Source organism: Gadus chalcogrammus, chromosome 4, assembly GCF_026213295.1.
Source record: "Gadus chalcogrammus isolate NIFS_2021 chromosome 4, NIFS_Gcha_1.0, whole genome shotgun sequence".
NCBI classification, from domain to species: Eukaryota; Metazoa; Chordata; class Actinopteri; order Gadiformes; family Gadidae; genus Gadus; species Gadus chalcogrammus.
In genome coordinates, this window is record NC_079415.1 from 10809151 (window position 1) to 10825617 (window position 16467).

General features: G+C 44.2%; 2 protein-coding genes across 2 annotated transcripts; one reads left to right on the top strand and one right to left on the bottom strand.

The window, feature by feature from the left end:
- Positions 1-72: 72 nt before the first annotated feature.
- On the top strand, positions 73-10771 carry mat2aa (methionine adenosyltransferase II, alpha a). Its single transcript, XM_056588519.1, has 9 exons — positions 73-449; positions 1707-1784; positions 3985-4107; positions 4228-4340; positions 4433-4576; positions 5885-6103; positions 6606-6788; positions 7849-7982; positions 8230-10771. The coding sequence occupies exons 1-9, from the start codon at positions 374-376 to the stop codon at positions 8330-8332; spliced, it is 1173 nt and encodes a 390-aa protein (XP_056444494.1). The 5' UTR covers positions 73-373; the 3' UTR covers positions 8333-10771.
- Positions 10772-11274: 503 nt separating this feature from the next.
- LOC130381092 (prosaposin) lies at positions 11275-16199 on the bottom strand. Its single transcript, XM_056588520.1, has 9 exons — positions 15958-16199; positions 15754-15806; positions 14600-14674; positions 14034-14162; positions 13704-13865; positions 12629-12709; positions 12277-12460; positions 12041-12114; positions 11275-11950 (listed from the first exon to the last, which is right to left on the bottom strand). Exons 1-9 carry the CDS (start codon positions 16016-16018, stop codon positions 11882-11884), a joined length of 888 nt encoding a protein of 295 aa, XP_056444495.1. The 5' UTR covers positions 16019-16199; the 3' UTR covers positions 11275-11881.
- Positions 16200-16467: the final 268 nt, after the last annotated feature.

Sequence of the window (16467 nt, forward strand, 5' to 3'; positions counted from 1 at the left end):
GTTCTTGTTGTTCTCGTTCCGGGGACTGTTAACCGGCGTGCACAGCTCAAATGAAGTAGAAACCCGGAAATGGATAAGGTAAACCGGGATATCGGTAGAGTTCAGCATCCATCCTCGGCGAGGATCATATGGGCTTTTTCCAACACGACCATTGGCTGTAGTGAAAACAAGTGGGCGTGGACACTGACGCCTCAAGACTGACTCAACGTTTCACCGGCAATCTATTAACTCACACCTAATTTGTTGGTAGTTTATCATCACAAGGAGCGAACCGCACCAACAGTGGAAGCCGTTTTAAGCCCCAGGAACCCCAGCGTGCTCTCCTAAGTAAGCTAGTGTCTAGCCGGTGCAGCGTACAATAATCCTCCAGAAGATGAACGGCTATAACTCCCTTCATGATGAAGACTGTTTCCTTTTTACCTCAGAGTCTGTTGGAGAAGGTCATCCAGGTGAGTTATGTTGTCACTTCCTCGCGGTCCCCAGAAGGTGTGGGTTCAGAGAGTGCTGGTGTGCTTGTGCTTTTTTGTGTAATTCTAGCTAACAGCTAACACGGTGTGGACGCATGGGTGTGTGTTGTGTTGTTCAGCATTTCTCTGTGAGCCCGTCTAACCGCTTACTGTATTAAAAATGAACTCCTACCATATGCCCACTGTCCAGCACGAGCCTGGAAGGCTTTAAACCAGTTTCATATTACATTTAACTGGTTTAAACCACCTCTAGTCAGGTGGCTGCATGTCTTATGAAGTCACATGTTCTCTATTGTGGACCTTTTTTTTTTTTAACAATGTGCTTGATTCATATACACACACTCACACGCTCTTGTTCAATCTAGCTAAATCACCCCCCACACTAGTAGATACACAATTACTAGGTACGCTAGTAGTGATGACAATCCTAACCACAACTAGGTGGTACACTAGTAGTGTGGCACATCCTAACTATAAATACGTACATTAGTAGTCATATACACTCTTACTATTACTAGGTAGCACTAGCAAGCCAGGAAAGCAATAAGTTCATCCGAGGTAGGAGCTCTCTGCCCAGAACATCATAATCCAGCATCATAACATGTGGATCACATGGGCTGACGCTGTGCTCTACGCATGCGCCACAGTTTGAAGGGCTTTAGTTATTATAATGGTAATAGTCTGAAAACCCGACGAAATACTTGTAACACACACCTCGTTTACCTAGTCCCTCTGGTGTGCGAACAAGCTTTGTACACACACACACACACACACACACACACACACACACACACACACACACACACACACGTCAGAATCTGTTTTTGTTATAAGCTTAACGTTAGGAAATCTGCCTGAACTATTATTGTCTAACAAGTTATATGTGTTTCTTTTTAAGTTCTAACAGTGATTGGGGTTGTTAAGTCACAGCCCTCCAAATCCTGTTAATACACTTTTTTAATGATGTAGTTACCAATACAGTAAAACAATCACTGAGTCCAGTGACAACCATTCCAGTATATCAGATAATAAGTATGTCCAGTGTCCCTCTTCTGGGAATGTGTTATATATTACATTATTTGTTTCCAGAAAATGGTTCTGGTACCATTCTTGTTATACTTCATAACCAGATAAAATCTTGTGGTTCTGGCAAGTATATTGCATTGTCTGTTCCATCCCATTGTAATCTTTTTGCCTGTTAGTAGGAACTTATCCCTGCCTCTTTGTGTCGCTTCACAGATAAGATTTGTGACCAAATCAGTGACGCGGTTCTGGACGCCCACCTCAAGCAGGATCCTGACGCTAAAGTAGCATGTGGTCAGTAAACACACGGCTGCTTTTCAGAGTCCTTGACTGTCAAACCCGAAGAACTAGAGTCGGCATGTAGTAAATGGTATTGTGTTTGAAGCCTGTAAGAAGAAGAAGTACTAGTAGTAGTAGTAGTAGTAGTAGTAGTAGTAGTAGTAGTAGTAGTCGTTGTTTTTGAAGTCTGTCATTGTATTTCCTGCTGTGTTTATGGCATTTGCAGTCCCAGGGAGAAAACACTAGTCTAATGAACTGGCACTTAAATCACACTTAACACTACTCTGTTGGAGCAGTATTCACGTTGATTACTATTCCTTGGTCTTTAAACAACGCCTAAATAATGATTACAAACAGTTAGTGTAACACATGGTGCAGTTTGCAATGAATACAAACTGTTCATGTGGTGGTGAAGAGATTTCATAATGTGATTTTGAATATTTAATCAATGCAGCACCAATGCTAAGGCCTACGTATATTGTAGTTATCTATCGTTGGCAATAGATATTACAGGAACCAACAATACAACAAAGCAAACTTACACACAGACATGTTTTGTTGACCTGCTACCAAGAGTTATGTTGCAAAGGATCCGGAGGGAAAGGAACAAACTTAATAATTACCTGTCATTTGCATCATGGAATTCAGCCCAAGGTAAAGAAGATTGTTATTGTTTCAGTGTGCCAGGATCCTCATATGACCGTCATAATGTAGTGAAGTCCCTAGTCAATGATTCCCATTTCAAAGCATATCAAACTATGAACCAGTGATCTTTGATATTCAGTGATACAGGACGGTCCAGACATGGTTTACTAGAGGGCAGCAGTTATATCAGTAATATCCGTCATAGAAAAATAATAAATGTCCTTGTCCATAGTAGGTCCGAAGATAAGAGTAATTTTTGATGTTCTTTCGACTTTGGACTTTGGAGCTGAGAACTGGCCAGACCCTCACACGAACGTGACATAAGAGTAACATAACTTCTGCACGCCATTTTTATCTGCTTTTAGCACAGCTGTAGCTCAGCTCTTTGGTGACCCCAAGTTTTTTTTTTTTTTTAGACCAGGCCTGCAATCTTTTGAATGATGATAAGCACAGATCAGGTGTGTGACTTCCATTGCTCTGGCTGTGGCTGTATCAGGGTCATCAAGTCACGCCTGCTGGGTCACCCCGAGGAGAAATAACGGCTGGACACATGACCCACTACAAATGTGTTGTCCAGCCCTAGGGACCCGTGCCTAAAATCGCCAGACTCACTCGCAAATGAGTACAAGACTGGATACCCCTAGTTCATTTCAATTTCAAAAAGGCAATATCAACGGGGACATAGACTAAAATCATAGACGCAATTTGATAGACCCACAACCCATCAGAGCGGTAAAATGTGAGCTTGCAGACTCGTCTGGTTCCAAGGCTGAGGCCGAGATTCAGTCTGAACAGACTGCAGTCATTTGATTGAGATTATTTCTAGATAAGTAAATAAAAAAAGTGGAAAACATGGATCCTCTCAAGTGAAAGAAAGGAGTTAACAATCCACAGTAATGAGAAAGGATGGTATCACACATTTTGGAGTAGATGATCTACAATGTATTCAATCTAATGTACTATGTAATTTACTTCTTGTATTTACATTAATTAAACCTATGTATGAAAGCAAAGTCCGGATTAAATCTTTGGTGAGAGTCTGGGATTTAGTTTCCATGAGGAAAGTGGATTGAAAGAAGCTCTAGGCGCTGTGATGTACTGGAGATAAGATTTTGGTAATCAGCTCTATGCCGTCCTCAGTCCCAGGGAGAAAACACTAATCTAATGAACTGGCACTTAAATCACACTCAACACTTTTCTGTTTGAGCAGTGTTCACGTTGAATGGATTACTATTCTTTGGTCTTTAAACAACACGTAAACAATGATTAAAAACAGTTAGTGTAACACATGGTGCAGTTTGCAATGAATACAAACTGTTAATGTGGTAGTGAAGAGATTTCATATTGTGATTTGAATATTTCAACGATGCAGCACCAATGCTAAGGCAAAAGTATATTGTAGTTCAAAGCAAGATAATAGGTATAGGACTACATTATCAATGAATGGCCATATGTCTGTTTGCACCTTGGAACTTGTGAGCTGATGACATCACAATAAACTAATGAGTGTAGAAAAGTGACCCATAGTGGTAGTTCACCTTGACCTCCTTATGTGTGTTTGTTTCCTCAGAGACGGTGGCGAAGACGGGCATGATCCTGCTGGCCGGGGAGATCACATCCAGGGCTCACGTGGACTACCAGAAGATCGTGAGAGAGACAATCAAGCACATCGGCTACGATGATTCCTCCAAAGGTACAGTGAGCTGGGCTGGTGTTGGCCGTCAGAGTTACGTTTAACCACATGTGTTGTCCAAATGCCGCACCCTGGTGTGGATGTAACCAAAGCAGATCTCTTAATGTTTTCATCCCAAAGGCTTCGACTACAAGACCTGCAATGTCCTGGTTGCGTTGGAGCAGCAATCCCCCGACATCGCTCAGGGAGTCCATCTGGACCGCAAGGAGGAGGACGTCGGGGCTGGAGACCAGGTCAGAAGGAGCTAACTTTTGAATAAGTTCATTCTCTGGTGTATTTGGCGTGTGTTGTTTGATTAAAGCAAGGGTCTCCTACATCACGGCAGGGTCTGATGTTCGGCTATGCCACCGATGAGACAGAGGAATGCATGCCCCTCACCATCATTCTGGCTCACAAACTCAACGCCAAGATGGCTGAGCTGCGCCGCAATGGAACCTTGCCCTGGCTACGGCCCGACTCCAAAACCCAGGTACAGTACAGTGGAAGAGGAGGAGGAGGAGGAGGAACAGCAAGCTGGAGGTGGGGGTACAGCACAGAGGAGGAGGAGGAGGGGGAGGAGGAGGAGAAGGAGGAGGAGGCACAGCAGGGAGGAGGAAGTGGAGGAGGGGGTACAGCACAGAGGAGGAGGAGGAGGAGGAGGGGGTACAGCACAGAGGAGGAGGAGGAGGGGGTACAGCACAGGAGGAGGAGGAGGAGGAGGGGGTACAGCACAGGAGGAGGAGGAGGAGGGGGTACAGCACAGAGGAGGAGGAGGAGGAGGAGGGGGTACAGCACAGAGGAGGAGGAGGAGGAGGGGGTACAGCACAGAGGAGGAGGAGGAGGAGGGGAAACGGCACAGGAGGAGGAGGAGGAGGAGGGGGTACAGCACAGGAGGAGGAGGAGGAGGGGGTACAGCACAGAGGAGGAGGGGGTACAGCACAGAGGAGGAGGAGGGGAAACGGCACAGGAGGAGGAGGAGGGGGTACAGCACAGGAGGAGGAGGAGGAGGGGGTACAGCACAGAGGAGGAGGAGGAGGAGGAGGGGGGGGTACAGCACAGAGGAGGAGGAGGAGGAGGAGGGGAAACGGCACAGGAGGAGGAGGAGGGGGTACAGCACAGGAGGAGGAGGAGGAGGGGGTACAGCACAGGAGGAGGAGGAGGAGGGGGTACAGCACAGGAGGAGGAGGAGGAGGGGGTACAGCACAGAGGAGGAGGAGGAGGAGGGGGTACAACACAGGAGGAGGAGGAGGGGGTACAGCACAGGAGGAGGAGGAGGAGGAGGGGGTACAGCACAGAGGAGGAGGCGGCACAGCAGGGAGGAGGAAGAGGAGGAGGGGGTACAGCACAGAGGAGGAGGAGGAGGAGATACAGCAGGGATGAGGAGGAAAAGCAAATAGGTTGGAGTTGCAGCAGGGAGGAGGTATAGCGGGGCGGAGGAGGTAAAGCAGGGTGGCAGAGGATGCACAGGAGCTAGGAGTAGGTGGAGATACAGCCGGGAGGAGGATGTATAGGAGGTAGGAAGTGTATGAGGAAAAATAGGGAGGAGGAGGACGACGTACATGAGGGAAGAGGAGGGGGTACAGCAAGGAGGACGAGATGCAGAGAGGGGAACGAGGAGGTGCATCAGGGAGGAAGAGGAGGCGGGGAGGAGGGCCTGGTAGTTGGTGGATAAAAGCGTCTGCTACAGGAAACTTCAGTGTGAATGGAGAAAGCTATAATTATAGCTATATTCCTATCGCCGGGGTTATAGAGTGTGTGTGTGTGTGTGTGTGTGTGTGTGTGTGATCTCCTCCATCAGGTGACGGTGCAGTACAGGCAGGACCGCGGGGCCATGCTGCCCCTGCGCGTGCACACCGTGGTGGTGTCGGTGCAGCACGACGAGGTCGTCTCCCTGGAGGAGATGCGGGCGTCCCTGAAGGAGCGCGTGGTGCGGGCGGTGGTGCCCCCGGCCTACCTGGACGACGACACCGTCTACCACCTGCAGCCCAGCGGGCGCTTCGTCATCGGAGGCCCGCAGGTGACTGTGGTCTGCACGCGTGCAAACGGGCTGCGTGCATACAGCGCCTCCCTCACCAGTGGCCACTCAAAGCGCTTTACACGTTAATGCCCAACGATTCATCCATTCATACACACATTCACCCACCAACGGCGGTGTCAACCATATGCAGGGACTCAGGAGCTGTGGATCCAACTAGCATCCTTCCAGTTGCCAGTCAACCCGCTCTACCACCCTGACCAATGCTGCAAAGACTGTCTGAAATCGAAATACTGTCCATCCTCTCCTCTAGAACACCCATTCATAACCTCCATTCTACTGATAGCCTATGACTTAAATGGTAGGGGAAGGTTTGGAGTTTCAAACATGACCATTCATTTTCTGATGCTTATCATTAATTAACAATGATCTAAACACGTCTTAAGAAAACTAACCCCTCAGTTGAGAAAAACAAAGCGAGCCATGAATGATGGTATGAATGTAGTCTCAACAAACACCATTGCGGTCTCTCCGGCACCTCAAGGGCGACGCCGGCCTCACCGGTCGCAAGATCATCGTGGACACCTACGGGGGCTGGGGGGCCCACGGCGGCGGGGCCTTCTCGGGGAAGGACTACACCAAGGTGGACCGCTCGGCTGCCTACGCAGCCCGCTGGGTGGCCAAGTCCCTGGTGAAGGCGGGCCTCTGCAAGCGGGTCCTGGTGCAGGTAACGGCCCCCTGGATGGATGGATATAGCTGGATGGATATGGATGGATGGATGGATATAGAAGGATAAATGGATATAGATGGATGGATATAGAAGGATGGATATGGATGGATGGATGGATATAGGTGGATGGATATGGATGGATGGATGGATGGATATAGAAGGATAAATGGATATAGATGGATGGATATAGAAGGATATAGATGGATGGATATAGATGGATAAATGGATATAGATGGATGGATATCGATGGATGGATGGATGGATATAGATGGATGGATGGATATTAGGGCTTTGACTTTTGCCCAAAACTCATATTCGAAGTTTGTTTGTTTATTAATATGAATGTTCGAATATATTTGAATATTTATTAATAATATTTTGACCATTAAATGCCTTCAGTAAGACCTGGATTGGGCTTCGCGAGGTTTGTTTACCGCGTTGCTATGGTTACCGGTCTTGCGTGTTCCAACGGTTTATTAGGTTTCTAATAAATCGCTGTCTAATCAATACTTCATTCACTGCCTCTTCCGTGGTCATTACAATATTATGAATAGACTGCGTCGGGTTCTCCGACGTCTTTCCCTCTTGGCCTGCCCATAGCAGGTTCAAATATTAAGGGCTGCCTAATATTCGTTCGAATTTTGATTTATTTTTCGATATTCGAATTATATTCGAATAACGAAGTTCGGAGTCAAAGCTCTAATGGATATAGATGGATGGATGGATATAGATTGATGGATGGATATAGATGGATGGATATAAATGGATGGATGGATGGATGTATATGGATGGATGGATATAGGTGGATGGTTGGATGGATGGATATAGGTGGATGGATGGATGGATGGATATAGAAGGATGGATATAGATGGATGGATGGATGGATGGATGGATGGAGATAGATGGATGGATGGAGATAGATGGATGGATGTCTAGTTTCGGCCCTGGGGGTGTGATAATGCTGCTACAGTGGGCCTGCTGAAGAACCTCATGACCTTTGGCATGGTGTTTCTGCCATGTCCGTTGTGTGTGTGTGTGTGTTGTTGATGTGCTCCAGGTGGCGTATGCTATTGGGGTGGCCCACCCTCTGTCCATCTCCATCTTCCACTATGGGACGTCCGACCGCAGTGAGAGGGAGCTGCTGGACATCGTCAAGAGGAACTTTGACCTGCGTCCCGGTGTCATTGTCAGGTATGGTTTCCTGTGATGGTCCATGATCCATAAGCCAGGATTTAACCAAGTGCTTCATTATTGGATCATTTGAAAATGAATATTCTTTAAGGTTATTTCAACTTATCACACATATTCAAACGAGTACCATCATACCGTTTTAATTTATATTTTCAAAATCAATGGAAGCATGTGAGGGCGACTCGGTCAGTGAGGGGAGGGTGAACACACTACTCCAACTACTGCTGTGCTGGCTCTGTTTCTCCAGGGAGCTGAAGCTGAAGAGGCCCATGTACCAGTGCACCGCAGCTTACGGCCACTTCGGACGGGAGGACTTCTCCTGGGAGGTGCCCAAGAAGCTCAAGTACTGAGTACGGGTCCTCTCCCAGCCTCACACCGGTTTGTGTGATCTCCACCCACTAGGGGGTGCTGTTGTTCCTCCCGTGTTCCTTTCCATTCTCTCAACCCTCCCCCCCTCCCGGCCTGGTCCCTAGCACTCACTACTGTGTGCTGTACTTCCCCTTTTTTTTTTAAAGAGAAGGCAACGGAAGGTTCGATCGCAAAATAACAACAACAATAATAATAATAACCTATTATAGATGATACATGAACTTGATAGAGGTAGTGCCACTGGGTTCAATTGCATTATGATTTATATTTATATAGTGGGGAAAGCGTTGATTATTTGCGCTTAACTTGTATTAAACGTTAACATCATTCTATGAAATAAACCCGAAAGTGTCAGGGCCAAATACTGGTCAGAGGGCCGGTAAATAACGATAATCTATGTTTGTGCAGCAGTGTTTTTTTTACTTCTCCTGTTGTTACAGCAGGCTTATGCCATATTTCAGAAGCCTGCTTGCTCTCTCGGTTTCCGGTTCATATCACATTAGCTGACTTCCAAACCGATTACATAATAACTGTAATCTTGTCTGATGCAAGATTATGTTGCTCTCTCTTTATTGGCTTGCAGTGTTCCCAAATGCTCACTGCTGTCGTGTTACACTCCACTCTGTTCTTCTTTCAAAGATGGAGGTCGCCGTAAAGATTGTGTAGACCTCCACCCAGAAGGGAGCAAGAGCACCCATGCTTTTTCCCCAACCACAAGTAGCGTTTTGTCCCTGATTTAAGCCTTTTACGCTGGATGCGCAGGCATCATACATGAGAATGAGCTCCAGTATGAGGACACTGTGACTTGTTTAATGGACAGGGATTCTCTCAACAACGGTCATGGGCAATACTTGTGAGCAGGAGAAAATCCTTGTCCCCTTTTGATAATTGCAATTGGTTGGTCACCCATCACAAGCTTTTTAAAAGTTTCTAGCCATAACAGAAACATGACATTTATACCCCAAATACCTCTTTCTTAGAGGAAAGGCAGTTAATGGTCTGGCGGCTTCAATCTGCACATGCTAGCGTGCTAAAGCTAGCACCCATCTACACCCCCCCCAAGGAGTTTGAGAGAGGCCAACTGTAGAAGTTATGAACACGATAGTGGATGTTGCAGCAGCTGTAAACACAAAGGAGAAGTTTTACAGAGAACTGAGAAGCTGCTAATATTAGTCTCTGGGTGCTCACATGGATCGCCGCACACCCTTTTACTATATTTATCGACGTGATGTGAATGTTTGCAAAATGTGCTCAGTACCGTCCCGCTGGCCTATCGGACCACGTTGTAGACAATCGTGGCCTGCAGAGCTGTGAGTACGGGTGTAGCTACAGAGAAACCCGGCGCAGCCTGCAGGGCACCACCCTTAAGGCCTTTTAGAGCAAAGAACCGGAACACTAAAACTGTCCTTAATGTTGGTCAGGAGGAGAGGGGGGCAGGGTTCGTAGTGCGTATGTGTTTGTGTGAGACTGTCTTTAGTTGTTCTTCTTTCGGCTCTGGTACCTATATTCACGCTGAGAGACTTGCTTCCTCAGGATGCAGCAGCTGTAGTGGTTGCTGTCTTATCTCCATTTTGAGCGTGGGTTGGCCTGCGCGTGGTTGACTACAAGATGGCTGCTGTAGGTGGGGGAATACCTGAGTTTGAGTCGGCGTCCCGTTTTTGCTAAATCTAGGGAATATTTTTGTAGTTTTTCGTCGTAGCGCTGCATTTAGTAGTTGAAAAGAGCACCGTTGGGATCTTTTGGGTGCGGGGGAGGTTAAATAACTACAGCGCAGTATGACGTCTGACTCCTTCCGTGTACAGAGGTGAATGTTGTATTTTGTTAAACGACACCACGAGTCTGCCGCCCACACGTCCGTGTCGGGCTGTATTCCACTGTATTATATTGAGGGTGGGGAAGGTGTCGTCAGTGTGATGTGCGTGCAGTGGCCCCTGACGTCTTTGGTGTTCGAGTCCTCGGCCCCACAATGAGTGACTGTGTGAGGTAACGTGTTGCCGAGCATTCCACGGGTCGATGGGTATCTCGAACACCACAGGAAGTCTCTCAAACAAAAAAAACCTTTCCACATGTGGATCCCTCCGACAGACTGAAGCAGATTGGCTGGTGTTGTACAGAGAAACCAGCCCGTTTACATGCTTCTCTGTGGGTTCCTGTTGTTCCACCACCCTTTTTTTTATCTCAGTATTTGTTGCTGTTACAGACATGTCTACTGGTGTGGATAATGACATTAGTAAAAGTGCCTTTCTAACATTCTGCCCTTCTCGTGTGGCGCGGCCGGAATCCCCAGAATGTAAATTGGCCACCCCCCCCCCCCCCCCCCCCCCCCCAACACTGTCTTCCCCAATGTATCCAACGTTGTGCTGTCCAACACGGTTGCTATCTGAATAAAATATCCTACCCTATGTTTGTCGTTTGTCCCTCTGATCACTACGTTCGTACCGTCTTTGGATTTATACATGATATTACAGTATCTTCTGTGTGTAGATATACTAGCTATAATGTATCAATACAAAAACCTGGTCGTCACAGAAAGCAAACCAGGACTCTTATTTAAATGTACCGGTAGTCTGTTCAGAATAATTGGTTCAACTTGTACATGTGGGGTTTGAGTTTTATCTGCTCTCGGGGGAACTTAAATTCTAACATATTAACTTGTTATGTCTTCATTAATGTTTGGCTACTTTGTATAATGTTGTCTACTAAATTAAGGAAGGGTTTCACCTGAAGCGTTTCTGGTTCAACACTTCCTTGAGGTTAACTGCCGTTTCAACTCAGTAAGTTGTTAAACTTCCTTGTCTTGCAATAATTTCTACATGATCCACTTTCATTGTGTGTCAAGCATACAATGTACAAGTGTTTTGTTGCTGGCATGGTGCGTGTTTGAACACAGTTTTGTACGATTGTTAAGTAATGGGGGAAACAAACAACTGGAAAAATAGAATTTGGGACAGCAATCAAATTTTAATGCTTCATGCAATACTATGCCATTAAAACACATTAAGCTTCTCAGACGGAGGTAAAACATTCCTTCTCAACGCCGGAATATGCTGCAGCTCAGATTAGTCTAAGAGGTCACAAAATATCTTTTTATTTAAGGTAAAAAATCACAAGACTGAATCATATCAACTTAAAAAAAAATAGCAATAGTGAAAGGTGAAAGAAGTGCAAACAGTAAAATAAGTCAATATTGTTAAGGACTGAAGCAATATTTGAAAATGGAAGTTGCAACAGGTCATCTGTTGTACGAAAGAGTTTGAGGTCGGGGCATATTCCCAGCCTAAAGGAAAACGATTTAAAGGGGACATATAATACCAGGTGTGAGTTTGATTAGCCATTACAAGCCGTTTCGAAAATCTGCAACGTTTACTTCAGTCCACTGGGAAGGCTGGTAGACTGATCTATCTCGCACACATCTAGGTGGACACGCCCACTTGTGATGTCATAAGGGGACAATTTTTGAAACGGCTTGTAAGGCTAATCACACTCACACCTGGTGGTATAATATGTCCCCTTTAAACAAACATTCATATTCATCCAACATATCTAAAAAGGGTCTTTCGGGCGGACTTCCAGGCAAATCTCTGACAGAATGACACAGTCTGCAGACAGAAAAGTAAAGTTTAGACTCTTGAACTTGGTAATTTTGAAAATGTTGGAATTTGTATACACAGTACTTTGTTTATACTTACTCCACATCTCACTGCGTTCCTTAAGTCCCTGCATCTGAAGCTCTGTACAGTGCAAGGGTCCACAAACGCCTCCCCTGTTCCACACACACACACACACACACGCGCGTTGGATCACAACAATCATTTTGAACCATGTGTCGTGGTAACTTAACCATCGCAGCGCATTGTAACCAAACAAACTTTCGTCAACCTTTACAAATGTGGGATGTGTGTTTTTTCATTTTCTGCTGACTCACTGTTGAGGGCTCTTTCCTGCACTGAACACAGTTGGACCAGGGAACAGATGGTCTTGGGTGTAATGTGACTCAGCAGGGTATCCAGCACCGTCTTGACGAAAGAATCTACAAGGGCCTCACACTTGTCTGTGTAGGAGGCCGGGAGGAGGCCACACCCCGCTAGCATGATGTCCACCACTGCCGCCTGGCACAATGAACAACAACAAGTCATGTGATACCAAACCGGGGAGGATGCAGTCGGAAGACAAAGCATGCTTTTCCCCCCGATGTGTAATTGTGGGTTTTGGTGTGATTATGAATGGAAGAATGTTCTTTGTGTTTTGTTGTCTGCCCACAACAGACAACCTCTTACCTCTGTCTTTTCTTTTGGGAACATCTTCTGCAAAGCATCCATAATGACCAGGCAGTAGGTGCATTGAATGGAGGACGCGCCCTGAAAAACAAGACCGACCCGTTCCTACCTTGATACAATACAAGCCCACGGATAGCTAGGCCTTCTAAGTGTTTGTTGATACTAAAGAAGAGTTTTGTGTTGAAACTACAATAGAGGGTTTATGTTACTACAGTGGTGCTTGTGTTGAAACTTTAGCAGAGGGTTTGTGTTACGACAGTCGAATGTTACTAGAGTAGAGTCTAAGGGTTGATACTATAGCAGAATGATTGTGTTGATACTACAGTGTAGTGTTGATACTACAGTAGAGTGTTTGTACTACAGTAGTGTTGGTACTACAGTAGTGATGTAAATACAGTATTTAGTGTTTACTGCAGTGTTTGTACTACATTAGTGTTATGGTTGGTACTACAGTAGAATGATTGTGTTGATAATACAGTAGAGTTTAAGGGTTTTTACTAGTGCTGTCAAGCGATTAAAATATTAAATTGCGATTAATCGCATTAATGGCATAGTTAACTCACGATTACTCGCGAGTAACCGCGATTAATCGCAAATCTTTTTTCTATGCTAAATATCCCTTGATTTCTTTGTCCCATTAATTGTTCTAATTATAATGCTCTTATCAACTTGGAGAAGTGCATCGGCTTGCCTTGTGCAAATGTTTTTTTATTGAGAACAACATTGGCATATACTGATCAAAACAGGGCGATACAAAAAAAAAGCCTAAAGTGCAATTAAACGATGAAAATTAAAAATAATAAATTGTGTTAATCGCGCGATAAAGAAATTACCGCCGTTAAAATTGGTTTGCGTTAACGCCGTTAATAACGCGTTTAACTGACAGCACTAGTTTTTACTACATTAAAGTTGAAGGGGTTGATTATACAGTAGAGTGTTTGTGTTGATACTACAGTAGAGTGTTACTACTGTAGTGTTACTGTTGATACTACAGTTGTGTTTGTGTTAACAGTAGAGGGCTTGAGTTGATTATTTGGGATGAAAGCAAGGGATTGAACACTTGTATCCACTGTACCGTGAGCTTGCTGTCTTCTCCTGCCCATGGCATGTCACTCAGGTCCAGAGCCTCGATGGCGGCCCTCACACTCTCCTGGATATCTATGATCAGCTTCCTCTCATGGCCGTCCTCTAAGTGCGAGCCACATAGCCCAAGGAAAGAGCACACTTGCTCTGGTTGCTGTACAGAATGTGATAAGGAATGAGCAGTGGCATATATTGGTAAAGATGGGTCTGGACTCCAACGCAATTTCAACACAAAAGAGAAGCAAATGGGGGACAAGACTAACTACATGAACTAAGATGATCCGAGATGTCATTTCGTTTAGAAAAAAAGTTTTGAACTTACCACTGAATTGGTGATGAAATTGATTGCAATTGGCAAGATCTGCTCCACCTGCTGGCGGCAGATCTGGCCAGATCTGCCGGGGTTTGGCAAGTAATCACACAAAACCTCAAGGTTGTCCATCATCTTCCTCTGCAGGCGTGGGGTTATTTTTCATTACCTTCATATCCTTTATCATGCCTGAATCATATATCTCCTGTATCATACACTATATCTTCTTTATTATAACCATTCGCAATCCGCTCTATCATATCTGTATTGTTCATCGCTTTTATCACTTCTCCAATCCGTTCTACAAAATGTGAACTGATCCGTATAAAAGGGGAAGTATCAGAAGGTTACAGCCACAAATACATGTCTGTGTGTGTGTTTGAATTCCAACAGGTTTTTATATTTTTTGTAGATATTCGGAACTGATACCACTTTCCCTAATGCTACTTATTTGGAACTGGTCCAAATGCAGATGCTAACTAGAGCCTATCTTTCCAGACATATTTGGATTGATGAATAATATAAAATAGTAAACTTTGTGTTCTCCAGGTACTTTATTGTGAGACTGTTTCACCCACCTGGATGTCCGCGTTGGTAAGGATGTCAACCACCAGGTTGAATATTTCACTGCAGTCCTCGCAAACCTCCCCAGTCTAAAGAAGACATATTAATATGACAGAGATAGTTATTATATTGTTGAATTCTATTATTTTACAACATTACAATCCCACAGGGTCTAATGTTAAAACCAATTTACTCTTTATCATAGTATGTTTAATAACATGAACAGAATATATATATGCATTATTCTGTTTTACTTATCTTAGTGATGTCTCAACATTTCTTACCCAAGGGCTTAATATGGAGAATAATACATCACAATGTTTATACAGGATCAATGATTTCTATTTAATCCTAAATTGGAAATCAATGTTGTGTCTCTCATAGTTGTGTGTCAATCAGTCACAGCGGTGAATTTTATTTTTCACAATTGTATTTAATTCCTCAAAGTATGACGAAGTAATCTTGGAACTGAAATAGTTGCTTTGGGAATGTGTTCAATAGCTGATTCAATATTGGTGAACCAGATGAACAGTGTGTGATAGGGACTGAAAGAATACAATGCCTGAATACTGTGATAACACTATTTATACTGCAATATTTGTTATGTGAGCAGGTCAGAGCAAGGCCAAGACAGTGTAGACTCATATTATTCTTTTTTAGCAAATCCCATCCTGACGAACATGTGTTTACTATATATAGACTTAATGTATAGGAGAGGTACACATTTTGCATCCTATATGTGAGGACGGAAGAAAAACGACATTGTAATTGTATAATTTCTAACTTAGAATATTGTGTTAAATTTCCATCAGATTATATAGTCAGACTTTAAGGTATTTGTTTTAGTCTAAATGTATATAAAATATTTATGTTAATTTGTTTCTAGTGTATTTGGAATGATGCTGCAATATATAGTTATTTCTGCCAATGAGTTATAATGTATGACAAACAAAATGTATTAAGTCACACATTTATATTGCACCCTGAGGATAAATATATTTTCTTCAGTCCATTATTGATACACCGAAAATCAAAGTAAGATTTCTATCCTTTTGACCATCGAAGGATCATGCAAGTAAAGTCCCTGTAAAACAGCACACGTTATCTACAGATCTGTTTTGTTAAATCCTGCTTTAAAATGACTAAGAACCAACAAATCATCACTCACTAGATGCTTAGAATGCTTGGGCGCTCCATTCATCTTGAATTCAGTGGTCAAAGCTGCAAAAGAGACCACAACTCCCTCATCTCATTATATGAACAAACACATCCTCAACATCATTACACATCAAGATGCAATACAACAATATAGAAGTTATCAAGATCAAGAAGAAACAGGATTTCAACCGGGCATTTGTTAACAAATGATTACCTGAGCTTTGGATTCCAAGGAAGAGGAGCACAGCAACGTTTAGGGGAGCCATCGTCTTCATCCGCAGTAGTCTGTGACTGAGCTATATGTCCACTGCGCCCGGTCGTGTGAAGCTGGGGTATATGTTGGTTCGCTGCACAGCGTCTTCTGTAGGTGGGGTGTATGTCGTTTCACTGCACCCTGTCGTCTGTACCTGGGATATGTGCTTAAATTCAGGGGGCCAGAGAGGAGGCCACCTGCAAAGCTTATGCTGATAGAGAAATGAAAAAAGACACAGCCATTTTTTTTCTTTCTGAGAATCTAAATGAGTCATTAGAACTCTAACCATAAAGATTGACCCGGTTTCAGTCTCAAGTTCCTCATTCTTTAGCAAGAAGAGGATTGATTTACACTTGAGGAAACATCTAAAACAACATCTTTACACAGTAGGGTTAATGAATACACGTTTATAGACAATGGTAAAATCTATTTGCACTGCCTAATTATTCAGTTCAGACGCTTTTTGATATC